This window comes from Budorcas taxicolor, chromosome 6 (genome assembly GCF_023091745.1).
Source record: "Budorcas taxicolor isolate Tak-1 chromosome 6, Takin1.1, whole genome shotgun sequence".
Classification (NCBI taxonomy): domain Eukaryota; kingdom Metazoa; phylum Chordata; class Mammalia; order Artiodactyla; family Bovidae; genus Budorcas; species Budorcas taxicolor.
The window spans coordinates 61283555-61303644 of record NC_068915.1 but is presented as its reverse complement, the minus strand read 5'-3'; the positions used below and the strand labels follow the sequence as shown (position 1 = coordinate 61303644).

The following is a 20090-nucleotide window of genomic DNA, read 5'->3' as shown; positions in this document are numbered from 1 at the left end:
TTTATTCACTATGCCAAAGCCTTTGACTATGTAGATCACAATAAACTGTGGAAAATTCTGAAAGAGATGGGAATACCAGACCACCTGATCTACCTCTTGAAAAATCTGTATGCAGGTCAGGAAGCAACAGTTAGAACTTGACATGGAACAGACTAGTTCCAAATAGGAAAAGGAGTACGTCAAGGCTGTATATTGTCACCGTGCTTATTTAACTTATATGCAGAGTACATCATGAGAAACGCTGGGCTGGATGAAGCACAAGCTAGAATCAAGACTGTGGGGAGAAATATCAATAACCTCAGATATGCAGATGACATGACACTTATGGCAAAAGCGAAGAATAGCTAAAGAGCCTCTTGATGAAAGTGAAAGAGGAGAGTAAAAAAGTTGGTTTAATGCTCAATATTCAGAAAACTAAGATCATGGTATCTGGTCCCATCACTTAATGGCAAACAGATGGGGAAACAGTAGAAACAGTGGCTATTTTCCTAGGCTCCAAAATCACTGCAGATGGCGACTGCAGCCATGAAATTAAAAGACACTTACTCCTTGGAAGGAAAGTTATGACCAAGTTAGAAAGCATATTAAAAAGCAGAGACATTACTTTGCCAACAAAGGTCCGTCTAGTCAAGGTTATGGTTTTTCCAGTAGTCATGTATAGATGTGAGAGTTGGACTATAAAGAAAGTTAAGTGCCGAAGAATTGATGCTTTTGAACTGTGGTGTTGGAGAAGCCTCTTGAGAGTCCCTTGGACTACAAGGAGATCCAACCAGTCCATCCTAAAGGAGATCAGTCCTGGTTGCATTGGAAGGACTGGTGCTAAAGCTGAAACTCCAATACTTTGGCCACCTGATGCGAAGAGCTGACTCATTTGAAAAGGCTCTGATGGTGAGAAGATTGAAGGCAGGTGGAGAAGGGGTCGACAGAGGATGAGATGGTTGGATGGCATCACCGACTAAATGGACATGAGTGTGGGTAAACTCTGGGAGTTGGTGATGGACAGGGAGGCCTGGCGTGCTGCAATCCAGGGGGTCACAGAGTCGGACATGACTGAGCGACTGAACTGAACCATAACTGGGTTTTTTAAAAATATTTATTTATTTGGCTGTGTCGGGCTTTAGTTGCATTACACAGGATCTTTCACTGCCATACATGGGCTCTCTAGTTGGGCACACAGCCTCCAGAGCTCACCAGCTTACTTGCTCCAAGGCATGGGGATCTTAGTATCATCAGGGATCAGACCCTCACTCTCGATAGAGAAAGTGAATAATCCTAGCCTCTGGACCACCATGGAATTCCCAACTCCTGTGTCTTTGTGATACTACCTTAGCAGTCTTGTTAGCTTCCTTGCTCACTATTTCAAAAAGTTATTAAATTTTAACTTTAGAAAAATTTCAGATATCAGCAACTTTCAAAGTACATATTTGGCATAATACAAGACCGAAACTGCAAGGAAATTGCAGAATATACAGGACAACATTTGACTCAATAAAATACACAGAATACCTAAAACACAGCAGTAGAAACTCAACTGTTCGTTGAATAAATTACTGAATTTGTTAATTAATTCTAGGAGGCAAAAAGATAGTAAAAAAAATATCACCCATCATTTATACCCTCTCTTCAAGATGACTTCTAAAATAAGCTATGTTAAGCTACAGATTAGTCTTCAGTTCAGTGCTCATTACTCTATGGGCTTGGAAAAGGAACTTCTCATTGCTGTATATACAAGGGCTGTTTTTTCATCAAGACTGCAGAGCTAGGTATCTTATCAGTCTAACCCTAACAATCACTTTTCTCTGCTTTTATTTTACTGTTACTGTCTCTGCAGCTCCTAATGACATTGCTACTGATCACCCCTTGTCCTCTCCAATCTGGTTTGTCACCTACCACTTACTCTGGCTTTTGGAGGAAATTTGGCCTTCTTTTTCAGACTACAATACAAAAGACTCTCTTTCTGCCAGGCAAACTGACAATTCTATCTATTATGTATGTTGCTTCTGCAATAACAATAACTAAAAAACAAACAAAAAGATTTCTTAACGGTTTGAAATATTTTATTTTAGGCTAGTTTCAGGACAAGAGATAACATGTACCTAAGTCTTTCAGAGATCAGTCTCTATACGTGAGACCTCTGCAAATGGATGGACCTAGACATTATCAAACTGAGTGAAGTAAGTCAAACAGAGAAAGACAAATATCGTATTGCTTACGTGTGGAATCTAAAAAGATGACGAAAATAAACTTCTTTACAAATCAGAAACAGACTCACAGATATAGAAAACAAACCTGTAGTTACCAAAGTGAAAGTCACTCAGTTGTGTCCGACTCTCTGTGACCCCATGGACTATACAGTCTATGGAATTCTCCAGGCCAGAATACTGGAGTGGGTAGCCTTTCCCTTCTCCAGGGGATCTTCCCAACCCAGGGATCGAACCCAGGTCTCCTGCACTGCAGGCAGATTCTTTACCAGCTGAGCCACAAGGGAAGCTCTAGTTACAAAAGGAGGTAAATTAGGACTTTGGGATTAACATACACACCTGGTGGGTTAGACAGTAAAGAATCTGCCTGCAAAGCAGGAGACTCACCCAGGTTCGATCCCTGGGTCAGGAAGATCCCCTGGAAATGACAACCCACTCCAGTATTCCTGCATAAAGATTCCCACGACAGAGGAGCCCTATTATAGTCCATGCGGTCACAAACAGTCGGACCTGAGCGACTAACTTTCTATACATAAAATAGATAAACAAGGACCTACCGTATAGGACAGGGAACTATATTCAATAACTTGTAATAACATACAATGGAAAAGAATCTGATAATATATGTGTGTGTGTGTATAACTGAACCATGATGTTGCATTTTTAAAAACAAGCAAAATACAGGTTGATTTCAACTATTAAATGTGACTGGTAAAATATCTGGATTATGCATAATTTTTACTCTGTAGCTTAATAACTTTTCTGTATTTTCCCCAACGCCTAAAATTTTAAATTAAAAATATATCCATTGTTAAATCACTTCTAGCATTATTTCTGCTAATAGGAGCACACTGACTGGTCTCTAGTTTACTTTTAAACTTTCAGCAAGCAAAATAAAATGCAGGAAAATCCCTTTCAGGCCTAATCATCAGGCAAGCAAAAAGACTGTCTGGTGACTTACACCAGGCAGCCTCAACCTTCAGGACTACTGCTGATGTGATTTTTCACCAGAATAGACTAAGCAACCAGGAATCCTTTTTTTTTTTTTTGAGTATGTAAAGAATCTGCAACTTTCTGCACTGCATCTTGGCATACAACTCTACTTCCTTGCTTAATTCTTAATATTTTCTTAGAAAAGGGGAGAATATTTAATATATTAAGGATTCACCAAGTGCCACTGTCCTAAATGCTCTACCTGTATTATCACACTATAATATATATCCCAAAGTATGCCTCAAAATCATCTGCATCTCTCCATCTCCACTGCCTTTTCATACTGTTCATGGGGTTCTCAGAATATTCTTTGGAAAGACTGATGCTAAAGCTGAAACTCCAATACTTTGGCTACCTGATGTGAAGAACTGACTCACTGGAAAAGACCCTGATGCTGGAAAGATTGAAGGCAGAAGGAGAAGGGGATGACAGAGGATGAGATGGTTGGATGGCATCACTGACTCAATGAACATGAGTTTAAGCAAGCACCAGGAGCTGGTGATGTACAGGAAAGTCTGGCATGCTGCAGTCCATGGGGTTGCAAAGAGTAGGACATACTGAGCGACTGAACTGAACTGATCTCCACTGCTAAGTCCTATGGCCCAACTGCAATCTTCTTTCTGTGGCTAACTCTAATAGCCCTCTTCTGATCTCCTTATTTATACTTTCCCCTTTCCAATCCATTCTCTACACAGTAGTCAGAATGATATTTTTAAAACATTTCCTTTTCTGGCCCCTTAAACCTACAGCCCAAAAGGCTATGAAAGTGAAAGCTGCTCAGTCATATCCGACTCTTGAGACCTCATGGATTATAGTCCATGGACTTCTCCAGGCCAGAATACTGGAGTAGGTAGCCTTTCCCTTCTCCAGGGGATCTTCCTAACCCAGGCATTGAACCCAGATTTCCAGCATTGCAGGCAGATTCTTTACCAGCTGAGCCACCAGGGATGCCCAAGAATATTGGAGTAGGTAGCTGATCCCTTCTCCAGTGGATCTTTCTGACCCAGGAATCGAACCGGGGCCTCCTTGATACCTCTCAAATCTCACTTCACCCATCCCTCCCCTTCCAACCATACTCCAGCCACAGCATGTTTCTTTCTGCTCCTGAATACTACAAGTCTGGTCTTCAGGGTTTCTATTTGCTCTGCCTGGATTGCTCTTTGCCCCAGATCTTCGCCTGGCTTGCTCATTTTCATTTGTCATGACTTGGTTCAGTAACCACCTCCTTAGAAAAGCTGGAGTCCCAGGCCAGCATAACTAATAAAATGGCCCCTGCAGGCTTCTAGACTACCACTCAGCTTCTTTCTTTTACAGTCTTTAGGTATGTTTTCTCATTCCTCATTTCCAAAAATGGTGGAAAGTCTGTCTTGTTCAGTACAACACAATCAGCAACTACAATGCCTGATACCTCTTCCTGAATGATCCTCACTCACAAAAACTCTATACCTGAAACACATACTGTGGCTAACCTCACTTCACAGGCAACCTTATCACTAATTTGACCTACAGAGAATCCTGCTGTCACTCTGCCAAAATGGTCTTTTACAACTGTCAATGTTCCTGTTAGTTATTTAAGGGATTCAATCCCCACTCTACTTTTCATATGGTGTACCAGCACGTTACAAACCAAAATTTAAAAATACAAAGGTTAATTTCTATCTTTTCATGTAAAACCTATACTTTTATTAATCTTGGATTTCAGCAAAAGCTTGTATCTGTTGATTTGTAGTCTTTAAGGGAGTATCCCCCCTCAAATCCTTGTCAACAAGGCAAGGTACCAATACATGAAAAACAGGTGAGACATTTACATCAAGAACATTTACCCAAGTCACTAGATATTCTTCTAAATTATATTTTTTTAATGGCTGCATCTATCACCAGCCCTTAATAAATATACCATAATGTGGTATATTTATTATACCATATACTTTTCATAACTGTAATATACTCTTCATAAGTGTTACCTATTTATTACTATTAATAATAAACTTGTGTGCACACTTTAGTAAGTATCTGGTTATTTCTTGAAAGCAAATCCCTTTAAGTAGAACTGCTGGGTGAGAAGGCACAGGTTGTTTTTAGTATAAGGAATAACTGACCTCCAAAACACTGACCAACTAACTGTATGTCCCAGTCAGTAGTAAGAGTTTCTGCTTTCCTGTACCCTCAATATGGAGTTTCACTATGAAAAACTTAGCTAATATGAAAGCAATTAGTAGTAAATCCTTTAGATTTATAGTTCTATACTTATTAGTAAGTATGGAACATTTTTGCATTTTTATTGGTCACTCGAATGCCCTTATGAATGCATTCATCTCCTTTGCCCATTTTTCTACTGGAATGTACTTTGGCTTGTAAAAATTCTTTATAAATTAGGAATACTAATTCTATAACTGCACTGTCCAGCAGTCGCTGTTCACTAAGTACCTTAAATGCGGATAGTCTGAACATGTGCTGTAAGTGTAAAATACACACTGGACTCCAGAAACAGTTCAAAAAGATAAAGTAAAATATCTCAATAATTTTTATATTGATCATAACATTGAATATACTGGATAAACTATATTAACAAAATTAATTTCATCTGTTTTTACTTTTTAAAATACGGCTATCAGACAAATCAAAATTACATACATGATACACATATTTCTTTCAGACAGAACTGCCCTCGAATATTGTTTTCCTTGTTGCCTTTAAATGTTTACAGTGTTAATTTGACCCACCAGCATTTCTCATCTTTGAGCATGCATAAGAAGCAGTTTGGAGAAGGAAATGGTAACCCACTCCCATATTCTTGCCTAGAGAATCCCCTGGACAGAGAAGCCTGGTGGGCTGCTGTCCACAGGGTTGTAAACAGTCGGACATGACTGAAGCGCCTGAGCATGCATGCACGCAACGGAAAAGGAAATGGCAACCCACTCCAGTGTTCTTGCCTGGAGAATCCCAGGGACAGAGGAGCCTGGTGGGCTGCCGTCTATGGGGTCGCACAGAGTTGGACACGACTGAAGCAACTTAGCAGCAGCAGCAGCAAGCAGCAGTTGTTTCCCTTAAGATTCTTCCTCTACTACTCTTTTTAAATTTATACTGGGGTTTTAGAAGCACAAACTAAACTTTATTTCTTGACAAAGTAACAACGTTTATTTTTAGAAATTTCTCCCCAAAAGTTCTTCCATATTTCTTTCTTATGTGCAACCAACTTAATAAGTACTTTTTCTAAATAATCCTTTTGAAGTTTTATAACAATTATGGTCGCCCTTTTAAAAACTGTTTAGGTATTACTGAAACTAAATTTTCACCAACAAGGTTATTTTTCAATCTACTATTTTTAAGTATGAGAACACATTTTAATTTTTTGGTAATAAATACTGTAAACAACTTTGCAGTCACTGTGACTGGTGAGGACAGGTGACTCTTATCGCAGAGGGATGAGAGAAGAGCACATAAATTTCAACAGAGAATAATGAATTAACAAATTACACTATTTCACCTCCTTTTACCAACACTTAATGTCAGTTTAGACTAAATTTAGGCTACAGTCCACTGGGTTGCAGAGTGGGACATGACTTAGCGACCAAACAACAACAAAGAGCCACTCCACCTAATTTAGGTGTAAAATGCTCAAACTACTTGGTCAATAGAAGCAGTCATGCTAGAAAGCTTAGCTGAGGATTTTGGAGTATGGTACAACTAGATGATTCATGTTGTTCACAAGAGAATCGGGTGTATTTCCCATTACAGGAAAACTTCAGTTACACGTTTTTATCACTACCAAAAAGTCTCCAAAACAGTTCTGTTAAAATGAACTCTTCTGAAATTTTAAGAGCCAGTTTCTACATTTATTACAAATCAAAAATAGGACCATATTCCAAAATAACTGCACAGTAAAGAGCTTCTAATAAAGCCTATGTTACTTATAAACTTGAATGTCTACAACTTCTAACTTTTATTGCAAAGTCACAAACATGCTACAAGACTTTTCAAACATAAACTTTGGGGAAATGTTTCTTTAAATTCTCTTTTCACCCGCAAGAATCTGGGGGATTAAGTCTGGGGGATTTGATTCTGTTTCTCCCTCATTGTTCCTCTCGGCCTGCAAGAGACTAGTGCTATGGCAAAAACGGAGGTTAAGTCTAACTCAGACTTGCAAGTTCAATGATATTTTGTAAAGTGCCCATTGAAATTTGAGTCAGAAACGATTGTTGGAAAAGAATTATAAAAACAGTAAAACAGTAAACATTTCTTCACCAAAAAGAGTTTTCAACCGAACTGAGTTCATTCAATTAATTGCGAGACTGTCAGAGTCTCATATTAAATAATTATTCGTAAATATTAAGTAGCAACTCCCAACTTCCTCTCAGAAAATTTAATAAAACAAGCTGGGCATATGAGAAGTGCAGCACGGAAAGGAAATCTACTGAGTCACAAGTGCTCAATAAAGGTAAGGCGGTGAGCTTAAAACACCCTGGAACTTGGAGTCAGCAATTTCCTACTGACTGGGGGAGGAGGCGGGCCGTCACCGCCATGCACTAAGATGCTCACGTAACGTTTCATCTGAAACGAAGTAGTCGGTTTCATGGATGCCACCGGGACCGCGAACTGCCCCAAGTTCCCGCGGGAGCCGCGACAGAAAGGTACGCGACACCAGATCAAGGAGGCCTGTAGGGGCCACCGCAGGGTGGGTAGCCTGAACTGCGAAGACGGAGGCCAAAAAGGAAGGTTCTTTGGTTGGGGAAGGGCAAGGCGGAGTACTGCCCGAGGCGAGGCACCCGGCTCCAAGCCCGGCCTTGTCTTCAAGCCCGGCTTCCGCGGAGTCAGTGGTCGGCGCGGGACACTCACCCTGGCGGTCGCTGGAGCCCCGGGCCGCCGCCCTGCAGCGCAGACGGAGCCGGCACAGGGAAGACCAGCTACATCTGTGGGCCGCAGCGGCGGCGGCCAAGCCCGGTAACATCCTGGCGGGGCAAAGGCCCCCACTCGGACACCGCCTGCTGCCTCCGCGCCGCCGCCGCCACCAACTGACTCCATAGACCGGACACTACCGTACACCGACGCCTGCGCCGCCTCAGGCGGCTTCAGGAAACCCGGAAATGGTAACATCATTTAGAGACCTAGCTGCGGAGACAGCGGAAGTGGCTTGCACGAGCAGGACCAATCGCGAGACCTTGCCAGACCCTGACCATCGGGGGAGGGCGTGGCTGCGCAGGAAGTTTGGCGTCTTCCTTGTCTTCCGCGCTTCTACTGTGGTGCTTTGTTTGAATGTCTGGAATTAAGCTGGAATCAAGATCGCCGGGAGAAATATCAATAACCTCAGATATGCAAATAACACCACCCTTATGGCAGAAAGCGAAGAATAGCTAAAGAGCCTCTTGATCAAAGTGAAAAAGGAGAGTGAAAAAGTTGGCTTGAAACTCAACATTCAGAAAACTAAGATCATGGCATCTGGTCCCATGACTTCATGGCAAATAGGGAAACAATGGAAACAGTGATAGACTTTATTTTGGGGAGCTCGAAAGTCACTGCAGATGGTGACTGCACCTGTGAACTTAAAAGACGCTTACTCCTTGGAGGAAAACCAATGGAGACAGCATATTAAAAAGCAGAGACATTACTTTGCCAACAAAGGTCCATCTAGCCAAAGCTATAGTTTTTCCAGTATTCATGTATGGATGTGAGAGTTGGACTATAAAGAAAGCTGAGCGCCGAAAAATTGATGCTTTTGAACTGTGGTTTTGGAGAAGATTGTTGAGAGTCCCTTGGAGTGCAAGGAGATCAAACCATTCAATCATAAAGGAAATCAGTTCTGAATAGTCTTAGGAAGGACTGATGCTGAAGCTGAAACTCTAATACTTTGGCCACCTGATGTGAAGAACTGGCTCATCTGAAAAGACCCTGATGCTGGGAAAGATTGAAGACAGGAGGAAAGGGGTCAACAGAGGATGAGATGGTTGGATGGCATCACCAGCTTGATGGACATGAGTTTCAGCAAGCTCCGGGAGTTGGTGATGCAGGAAATGCTGCAGTCCATGGGATCTCAAAGAGTTGGAGACTTCTGAGCTACTGAACTGAACTGAAATCATTAATAGACTGAATTATCTCATGTTTTTTATTTATATAAGTCTTTTAAACTAAGAAGCCACATTTTGCCTACACTTTTAGGTGAAAACATCCCTGACTAACATGGTTGTGGTGGTTCAGTCACTTAAGTTGTGTCCTGACTCAACGGACATGAGTTTGAGTAAGCTCCAAGAGTTGGTGATGGACAGGGAGACCTGGCATGCTGCAGTCCATGGGGTCACTAAGAGTTGGACACGACTGAGCAACTGAACTGAACTGTCTTCCTTGCTTCTGCTGTGGCACTTTGCTTGGATGTCTACACGTGAATTATTTGCTTCTTAACAGCCCATGAAAACTCGGGCAGAAGTGACAGCTTTGGGGGGCTCTGCCTACTCTCCTTTTTTCTGGGCTCACATCCTGGGCCATGCTGTTGGAATGGGATGGAAGGTGGGAAGGAAGGACAATGGCATTCTGAGCCTCTCGTTCTCCTGAGCCTTACTGGATAAGCCCAAGACTAGGCTGATTTGTCCTCAGTGCTCTCAGAACCTGCACCACAGTATGTCACAACACCACTGTGTAGCCATTACCACAAGGGCAAGTACCCACAGAATCAGAACTTGCTTTACTAACCTCTGAACCTGGGACTCCTGTCTGTAATGTAAGACTTACAAGCTCAGGATTTATCTGGGTAGAGCAGGTGTGCCGACAAGTAAATAGGAGTCAGTGTGGTCCCAGGGAGAAAGCAATCAACAATATTCACCAAGCGTTAACTGTGATGTTTATCTGACATGCTCTCAGGTCTTAGCTCAAACGAGCGACATTTACCTTGACTGCCCTAGCTATTGTATGGGAGTAAGATTTTCCACCCCAAAGTGAGTTTCTTTGGCATGTGTATTAGTTTAGGCTGATTTTTTTTAAGGTCAGAGACTCATCACCTTTGACCTTTCCCAACCTGCTTAAAAGAATGTGGAGGACATGTCTGCCAAGGGTGATACCACCATAGATAACCATAGTACAAACTAGATGTGTAGACTCAGAGGAACATAGCAAAGTCTGCTAAAATTCCCCTCTGTGTCCCATTGTGTTTGCTGACCCATCAAATATTTGTTTACCAAACGTCTGCTGTTCTGTCTCCTTTTCAGTTGCCTTCCTCCCCTTGGAAGTCCCAAACTACCACCCCTAACATCCTCTTTTTTCTTTAACTGAAGATGGTATTCAAGTTGGCCATTTTGGAGAGTTACTCAGTTTTCCTGGGTCTCTTCTATGTATACATGTTGTTGAACTTTTGTTTGATTTTATCCTGTAATCCATCTGATGTAAGTTTAACTCTTAGACCAACTTAGAACGTAGAAGGTGTAGACTTAAAAAATATTGAGAGTTATGTTTTATTACGCAGGAATTTTTAGGACTTCAAGCCGGGGAAGCAGCATCTCAGGTAACCTGGAAAGAACTGCTCCGAGGAGGTGAGCGGAGAATCAGGTTATATAGTTTTGCAACAAAGGGCAGGTAGTTTGAACATCAAAAGATTATTGTTGCTCTCTTTCCCTGCTGCTGCGAGCCATGCGGAGGCGGAGGCTCGGGTGCATTCAAGATTCGGCTCCACCTGTAACCCACTGCCATGGCCAAGGAAGGCATTGCTCCTGGAGGTGTAATAGACATTAATACTGCTCTGCAAGAGGTGCTGAAGACTGCCCTCATCCACAATGGCTTAGCGCATGGAATTTGCGAAGCTTTGAAATCTTTAGACAAGCGCCAAGCCCATCTATGTGTGCTTGCATCCAACTGTGATGAGCCTATGTATGTCAAGTTGGTGGAGGCCCTTTGTGCTGAGCATCAAATCAACCTGATTAAGGTTGATGACAACAAGAAACTAGGGGAGTGGGTAGGCCTCTGTAAAATTGACAGGGAAAACCCCATAAAGTGGTTGGTTGCAGTTGTTTGGTGGTTAAGGACTATGGCAAAGAATCTCAGGCCAAGGATGTCATCGAGGTGTACATCAAATGCAAGAAATGATGAAATTAAAAACTGAGTTCTTTTTTTTTTTTAAGATTATTGTTAATTAAAGGGATACAAGATACCTCATTTAGCACCTATGTATGGGAAGATGCAAGAGTCTGTGCTCGCTGAAATCATGCCCTTGATACGTGCCTCAGCTATCTGGGGCCAGTGTCCCATAGGTTCATACAATGTCCTGTATGTCCTGAGGAATCCTGAGATTCCTCAGGGCTCACCAGCTCACCACTGATGGTGACTGCAATCAGTACTGACTGCAATCGCTGATCACTGTGATATCCTTTATTTACTGGTATGGCAGGAAATATTCTATTTCTCAAAGGGTAGAGGAAAATTTCTTCCTCCCTGATGCTATAATAGGCCTGTTTATTCTCTACCCCTTTTCCCTGTATGCTTTTCTTCAAAATGCCTGTATATATTTGAAATTATCTATGCATTTTTTATAATTTTGTGTCTCTCAGAATGAAAAATAAGCATCATGATGCTGGAGTCTTGTGTTTTGCCCATTGCTGGTTCCCAGGGGTAAAACAATGCCTGACACAAGTAAATTAATTGAACGGAATACATGATTTTAAAATTAATGAGTCATTTGACTATAGTGCTACTGAGGCAGGGATAGGTGAGCTCCAGTTTAGATATTTACAACCAGCCTCCTGTTTGCTCTCCGAAATGGAAATAACAACTGAAACAGGGTAAATAGTCAGACTTTGTCTCCTATGGACACCTTCAGATAACAGTCATGACAGGAGCAGAGAGGGTCTAAGTATTGTTTGAGTAAAGAATCAAGAGGTCATGTACTTCCCCTCCTTGGGGCAAGGGAGACATTTCACATGCTCAGAAAGACTCCTGGGGGATAAAAAGGAGGGGCACAACCCCAGAATATGTGATTCCATAGGCCTCTGGGCTGAAATCCATCTTGGAAAGTTGCACACGCATGTTGGGGAGGGTCCTCGGGCAGGTCAGGTGTGGAAAAAGAAACCAGACAATTAGCCAAAGGTAAGCAAAGAACTATCCTATATAAATGACTTAACTGCCTCTTTACTTCCCTTCTCCTCAGGGGGATGCCCACACCCTTTCTCTCCAAGTGTGTAAATCTCTGCCTTGCTCCTCTCTTAACTAAACTAACTGTTTCTTCGTGTGCTCTCCCTCTTGTTGTAACGCTATGTTTAATAATAAACTTTGTACCTGCATTTACAGTTTTTGCCTCTGTGAGAAATGAATTTTTCACTGGGAGTAAGAGCCAGTGAAAAACAGCTTCTAGTCTCTAGCCCTTGCTAGTCTGGTGGCTAGGATTCCTATGTTTCCATCCAGGCTACCCAGGTTCAATTCCTGGGCAAGGAATTAAGATCTTGCTTCATGTCACTGGTCACCACTGCCTCTCAGAGGTCATTACTGTTGTTGAACCCAAGTTCATGTGCCTGATGCATTGTGAATCCTAACAAATCAAAACATCAGCATTTAGAGCAAATTTATTGCACGGCCAAACAAGGGCAACAGGTGGTTCATGATCAGTAAGCTCAAACTCTCAGAAGGGTTTCAAGGAAGAGTCTTTTGGGGCAAAATTTGGAGAAAAGTCTACAGGGTTGTGACCTTTCTCTGACTGGTTGATGGTAAGAAAACAGGTGTAATGTTCCATGAATCTCAATCATCATCCTTTTGGTTCCAACTGGCCCAGGCTTGGTTCCAACCTTCTTTCACCTGGTGGGGGCCTTAGTTCCTGTGAAAGAACAAAGAGCTATATTGTTATGTATATCCTATTGTATATATCTGAAGAGATACATTGTTATGTATATCCTGGGGCTTCCAGGGTGGTCCCATGGTAAATAACCCACCTGTTAATGCAGGAAAGTAAGAGACATGGGTTCAATTCCTGGGTCAGAAAGATCCCCTGGTAGGGCATGACAACCACTCCATGGCAATCCACTCTAGTAATCTTGCCTGGAGAATCCCATGGACAGGGAAGGTTTTAGAGGCTGTAGCCTTTTTCCTGGGCTTCTCTGGTGGCTCAGAATGTAAAGAATCTGCCCACAATGTGGGAGACTAGGTTCGATCCCTGAGGGGAGAGGGCATGGCAACCCAATCCAGTATTCTTGCCTGGAGAATCCCCATGGACAGAGGAGCCTGGCGGGCTGCAGTCCATGGGGTCGCAGAGAGTCAGACACAACTGAGCAACTAAGCCTTTTCCTACAAATGAGAAACGGGATACTGAAAGGCCCCACAGGGTTCTTCTCAGTTTCGCTACAACATAACTAATTCAAGGGGAAATAAATTAGTATGTTACCAATTTTAAGAGAATCAACACAGTCTTTTAAGCTAATTGAGAAAGTACAACCAGATTAGTGAAGTCATAGTGATTAAATTATCACAAGAATGGTAAGCAAATTTAACTTTCTATGACAAACATAGATTAAAACATTTAGTGCTTAAACATTAAAAAATGCTGCCCCATAAATATTTATAACCTCAAGTTTACTCAGAAATCTGAATATTATTGTAAAGTTTTTATCCTTTCCTTGTAAATAGATTTTAGCAGTAATCCAGTTTTATGCTCTAAAACACCTAAAGGTTTAACTCTAATTTTTCTGGTTCAGGTCAGTTCAGTCACTCAGTCGTGTCCGACTCTTTGCGACCCCATGAATCACAGCACTCCAGGCTTCCCTGTCCATCACCAACTCCTGGAGTTCACTCAGACTCATGTCCATTGAGTCAGTGATGCCATCCAGCCTTCTCATCCTCTGTTGTCCCCTTCTCCTCCTGCCCCCAATCCCTCCCAGCATCAGGGTCTTTTCCAATGAGTCAACTCTTCACATGAAGTGGCCAAAGTATTGGAGTTTCAGCTTCACCATCAGTCCTCTCAATGAACACCCAGGACTGATCTCCTTCAGAATGGACTGGTTGGATCTCCTTGCAGTCCAAGGGACTCTCAAGAGTCTTCTCCAACACCACAGTTCAAAAGCATCAATTCTTCATCGCTCAGCTTTCTTCACATTCCAACTCTCACATCCATACATGACCACTGGAAAAACCATAGCCTTGACTAGACGGACCTTTGTTGGCAAAGTAATGTCTCTGCTTTTTAATGTGGTATCTAGGTTGGTCATAACTTTCCTTCCAAGGAGTAACTGTCTTTTAATTTCATGGCTGCAATTACCACCTGCAGTGATTTTGGAGCCCCAAAAAATAGAGTCAGCCACTGTTTCCACTGTTTCCCCATCTATTTCCCAGATTTTTCTGGTAACTATATGTAAATATTCATGAACTTTTATTATATTGCTAACTTAAATACTTTGGATTTTTCTGGTAACTATACGTAAATATTCATGAACTTTTATTATATTGCTAACTTAAATACTTTGGATTTTTCTGGTAACTATACGTAAATATTCATGAACTTTTATTATATTGCTAACTTAAATACTTTGGATTCTTAAAGTTGACCCTTAGTTTCAACTATCATTTTAATCAAGACTGGTCATAATCCAGTGGTTAAGAACCTGCCTTCAAATGCAAGGGACATGGGTTAGATCCCTGGTCAGGAAACTAAGATCGGATTTGCTGTGGAGCCCAAACACTGTAACAAAGATCCCATATGCCACAGCTTACATCCAATGCAGCCAAAAATAAATAAAAATAAATATTCTTAAAAAAAAAAAAAAAACGTTTCCATCATTAAATTTTAAAAAAAGTCAAAACTTCATAGCACTGTATAACTTGACTTAGACACTGTATTAATTTTAATAAGCCTACAAAAGCCTTGACTTGCTTAAAAGTTTGAATAAGATAAATCATGCTGTTTCATCTTTTTTAACCCTCACAATGCTGTATCACATATGTTCTCCATGGACTTGGATTAAAATGCTTCTGCAGTTGTCTTGGTGTTTATACCTATACTGTCACCATATGTTTGTCCTGGTGGATGTGCTCCAAAATTTCCCCAAGTGCTGAAAATAGAAGCAATGTTGTAAGCACATAGAGTAGACCCCCCACCTCAGAGAAACAGAGCCAGGCATGGCTTTCTTGATATAAGATAAGCTATTTTTGGCCCGAAGCCATCTTGTGATCTAAGTCTGGCCATAATGCGTGCCCTTGAACAGGTTTTTATAATTAATGATCTTGAGGAAATGCAGAAACAAAACAAAAGTAGTTAAAAAACAATAGTTCAGTGATAAAACAGAATCCTAGTTCCTCCTCAAGGGAGATACATAGCAACCTGACGCCTTTCTGTGTTCAGCAGGCACAAAGGCCCGAGCTAGATGGAGGATGGAATGGTGATGTTGAACTTTCCTGACCCTCATAACTTCAATCAACTAAAGTCTGGACTTTGTGGACCTCTGCCCCAATTCAATGCTGAATTCTCCTCTGCTCAAGCCCCTTCACCAATATGCATGTGCCCTTAGCTAAAAAATTCCCCAATTTTGCTGTTCAGGGAGACACTGCTTTGGAAATGATCCCTGGTGTTCTTACTTGCTGCAAGTAAAAAATCCTCTCTCTTCCTCTTTGGCTTGGTTGTATCTCTTGGGTGGACACTCACCAAGAAGCAAACAGAGTTTTGGGGTAACAGCATCAGCTTTAGAGTTTCTTAGGGGAAAATTCCATTGACCTTAAATTCTTTGAGAAATCTCATCCTTCCTTTACTTATTGCTGAAATTGAGACACATTCAGCAGATGCCTGTGTGTACTACACAGGTAAGATTCCAGCATCATGGAGCTTATTTTTATTGGAAGAGACAGAAAATTCAAAAATAAACACATATAATTTCAAATGATGATAGTCGTAGTAGTAATACTTATTATTTACACTAATTGTCGTGCCTTCTATGTGCATTATCTCATTCATAATACCTTAGCAAGTTATAGATGAAGAAACTGAGGCACAAAGATCTCTCAACCACTAAAGTACTTTCTAAGCCAGTGGGTTTTGTCCTTTGGAAGAAAATATAAGGTCTTTCACTGTTTTCTTTCCTTTTTAAAAAAATCATTATCTCACTTTTTTTCTTTTCTTCCCACTGTTGTCTAAAATGTAGGTCAAGAGATCATTTCCCCAGATTTTATATCTCCCTATTTTGTGTGAGCAACATGATATTAATTTGTCTGTTTCATGAGATTTTTTTTTTTTGGCTGCACTGCTCAGTATGTGGGATTTTAGTTCCCTGACCAGGGATTTAACCCACTCCCATTGCATTGAAAGCATGGAGTCTTAACCACTGGACCACCAGGAAATTTTCAAGAATTTTTAATATAAATAAATACCCCAATAAAGGGAATATCAGGGCTTCTCTGGTGGCTCACATGGTAAAGAATCCGCCTGCAATGCGGGAGACCTGGGTTCGATCCCTGGGTTAGGAAGATCCCCCAGAGGAGGGCATGGCAACCCACTCCAGTATTCTTGCCTGGAGAATCCCATGAACAGACGATCCTGCCAGGCTACAGCCCATGGGGTCCCAAAGAGTCTGACATGACTGAGTGACTAAGCACACACAGGGAATATTAAGTGAGACAGATAGAAATAGTAGTAGGTAATGGGTGAAGTGTCATGAATATTACCGTTAACCTTAATTCTGAAGTTCCACATCTTGCAGAAATTTGCCTCTGTAGTTGAGCAGACTGCTCCTCAGTTTCATCCTGTCTTTAGCTTTGGGAAAATAGTAATTCTGATCATGAGACAAACTTGGCTGCTTATTTGGAAAACTAACTTAGATAATCTTTTATGAGCTAGTCAGTGGCTTTATCCTGAGTCTTACCAAGAACACAAATTTAATTTTGATCACAGATATATTTGTTGGCATCATGTTGTTTTTCCTCTGTGGGATTAGAAAAGGAGAGAGCTTGCCCACCTGAACGCTTCAAACAGAAAAGGACCACACCAAGGGTGATGCTACCTGCTGTACAACCAAGGTCAGAGGCAGTGTGGGTGTGCACAGACACATTGTGTGTACTGGCAAGGCCATCCTGCCGAAGCAAAGGAAATGAAATGTGGAACTGACGTGTATACATTCCAACCCACCACCTCCTTTCCTGAGAGGTCAGTGAACAAGATTGGGATTACAGTTATTACAGTAGGGAAAGTCAAGTTACTAGATACTTCGGAGGGCAAAAGAGATGAAACATGTGGTTAACTTTTATCCTTAAGAGAAATAGGCTGTGGACCGAAAGCATGTGGACTGTAGATTTGATGTTCTGGGGGAAAACAGCATGGGTGAAGAGTTCATTTGTTCCCCAAAGCCACAGGTGGTGACAGGAAATTCTCCTTAAGTTTTTCAAAACTTAGCTTTTTATGGAAGTATAATGCACAGAAAACAGCACAAGTCTTGAGGGCACAGCTCTAAGAATCCTAAGCAGTGAGCAAAGCTGTAACCAGCACCCAGCATGACTGGCTTCCCAGAACACCTCTCTTCTCATCAGGATCCTCCCAACCATCAACTGTGCCACTAATCCTGCCTTATAACAACATAGGTTAGTTTTGACTGTTTGGGGACTCTGTATGCGTGGATTATAGATGATGGACTCTCATGATATGTATGCAAGAGTCTGGCTTCTTTATCTCAACATTATGTTTGTAGGATTCATCCATGTTGCTGCGTTCATCCCTGTCACTGTATAGTATCCCACTGTTGTGAGTATCCATAGTTTATCCATTCCATTGCTGAATAATATTTGGGTTCCAGTTAGGGACTATTAGGGCTTCCCTTGTGGCTCAGAGGTTAAAGTGTCTGCCTGCATTGCAGGAGACCTGGGTTCGATCCCTGGGGTGGGAAGATCCCTTGGAGAAGGAAATGGCAACTCACTCCAGTATTCTTGCCTGGAGAATCCCATGGACGGAGGAGCCTGCTGGGCTATTTACCAGGATGTAAAAATATGATGCAACTGAAAAGGTCAGAAGCAAGGTCAGGTATAAAGAAAAGTAAATTTGAAAGCAGACAGACTGTTTCTAACAGTTGCTCCAACAAAGTTGTTTTTGAGTTAAATTTATGTCTCCTGAACTGGATTTTTTTTTCCAAACAATAATAGAGCTCAGTGCCAGTGAAGGACATTTATATTTTCGGGCTGCCCAGCATATTTTGAATGCTTTCAGTGTCTGGAGAATCTCCCACCTTGTGGATTTCTCTCTCCCAGGTAGAAGACTGACCCTTGATTTCTTTCCAGTGAGGGCCCACAGATGCGACAGAAGCTCCAACCAACCATCAGAAATCTGTGGAAGGCCTCAATTTGCAAGAAAATAATGGGAAAAGCAAGGCATCTCATGGAACATATTTTGACAAGGGAAGAGATGTGAGGCCTAGATACACAAATTCAGAGGCAATAGGTACAAGAGTCCAGGAGAGTGTCCCAGCAAGAGTGACAACAATAGGAAGCTGCTTCATTCTGTTTCAGAGCTCCCAAGCCTGAACCTTCCCACCTTTTAAAACATGTTGTTAGCCAGGCTAATGGTTGTTAGTCAAGTCCTTGTCTGCTTAATTAACTAGGCTGGATTGTGTTCAAATTTTTATATTTAAGTCCTACCCCTACTTTGACTGTGGAGATAGGGAGATAATTAAGGTTACATGAAGTCATAAGGGTAGAGCCCTAAGCCAACAGGTGGCTTTATAGGAGGAGGAAGAGAGAAATCTCCTCTCTCTCTCTCTCTCCAAGTCCACACATCAAAGGAAGGCCACCTGACCGTTAAAGTGAGATGGCAACTACTTATAAGCCAAGAGTCCTCAGAATGAAATCTACTTTGCTGGCATCTTGACCTTGGAATTCTCAACCTCCAGAACTGCGAGAAAATAAAATTCTTGTTGTTTAAGTTACCCAGTTTACAATATTTTGTTATGGCAACCTGAGCAAACTAATACACCATATAATGGAAGAGAAAGGTGGTTATAATACAGTGAGCATGTGCAATAAGTCATTTCAGTCAGGTCCAACTCTTTGTGACCCCATGGACTGTAGCCCACCAGGCTCCTCTGTCCATGGGATTCTCCAGGCAAGAATACTGAAGTGGGTTGCCATTTCCTTCTCCAGGGGATCTTCCCGACCCAGGGATTGAACCTGTGTCTCTTAAGTCTCCTGTATTTGCAGGCAGGTTCTTTACCACTAGCGCCACCTGAGAAGCCCTTACTCTATAATAAAGCAGTCTTAATGTTAGACAATTTAATATACATACAAAATTGCAAAGAATGTTCAGTTGCAGCTTCATTTTCAGGCCATGTCATCCAAACCACACAAAGTCCACAAGTCCACCAGCCAGTGGAGAGTGTTTCACTCTATTCAAGTTGCTTCTGAGCTCCATTCATAGCCATGGAGTCTTAGTCCTAGACTCTGGGGGAACAGCATGTGATAATCCCAATGTCACCAGAGAATCTCAGTCTCCTTCATATCTTCCATATCTGTGTTATTCAACACATTAGCCACTAACCATATGTGAAGAGTGAGCATTTGATATATGGCAAGTCTGAATTGAGAGGTGCTGGAAGAATAAAATATATATTGAAGGCTTGATATAAAAAATAATATAAAATTATTAAGTTAATAACTGTTGACAGTGGGTTACATAAAACATATTACAAAAATTAATTTCACCTGTTGTTTTTTACTTTTTAAAAAATATTTATTCACTTGGCTGCACTGGCTCTTATTGTGGCACGTGGGATCTTCCATCTTTCTTGCGGGATGCAGGATTTTCTAGTTGCGACACGTGGAATCTTTTTTTAGTTGTAGGTTTCAAGTTCTTGGGGCTTCCCTGGTAGCTCAGCAGTAGAGAACCCGCCTGCCAATGCAGGAGATGTGGGGTTGAGCCCTGGGTTGGGAAAATCCCCTGCAGGAGGAAATAGCAGCCCATTCCAGTATTCTTGC

General features: G+C 41.6%; 2 protein-coding genes and 1 pseudogene across 2 annotated transcripts in view; 1 reads left to right on the top strand and 2 right to left on the bottom strand.

The window, feature by feature from the left end:
• Positions 1-8142, bottom strand: part of SLC30A9 (solute carrier family 30 member 9) — a 77454-nt gene extending 69312 nt beyond the window's left edge. Inside the window, exon 1 of the mRNA XM_052642037.1 lies at positions 8031-8142. Within this exon, the coding sequence (XP_052497997.1) occupies positions 8031-8142 (112 nt within the window). The remainder of the gene's footprint in view (positions 1-8030) is intronic.
• A 2721-nt stretch (positions 8143-10863) lies between these two features.
• LOC128049885 (40S ribosomal protein S12-like) lies at positions 10864-11258 on the top strand (annotated as a pseudogene).
• Positions 11259-12869: 1611 nt separating this feature from the next.
• The window catches only part of TMEM33 (transmembrane protein 33), a 36269-nt gene continuing 29048 nt past the window's right edge, over positions 12870-20090 (bottom strand). The window contains exon 8 of the mRNA XM_052641941.1: positions 12870-12975. Coding sequence (XP_052497901.1) covers position 12975 — 1 coding nt within the window. The 3' untranslated portion in view covers positions 12870-12974. The remainder of the gene's footprint in view (positions 12976-20090) is intronic.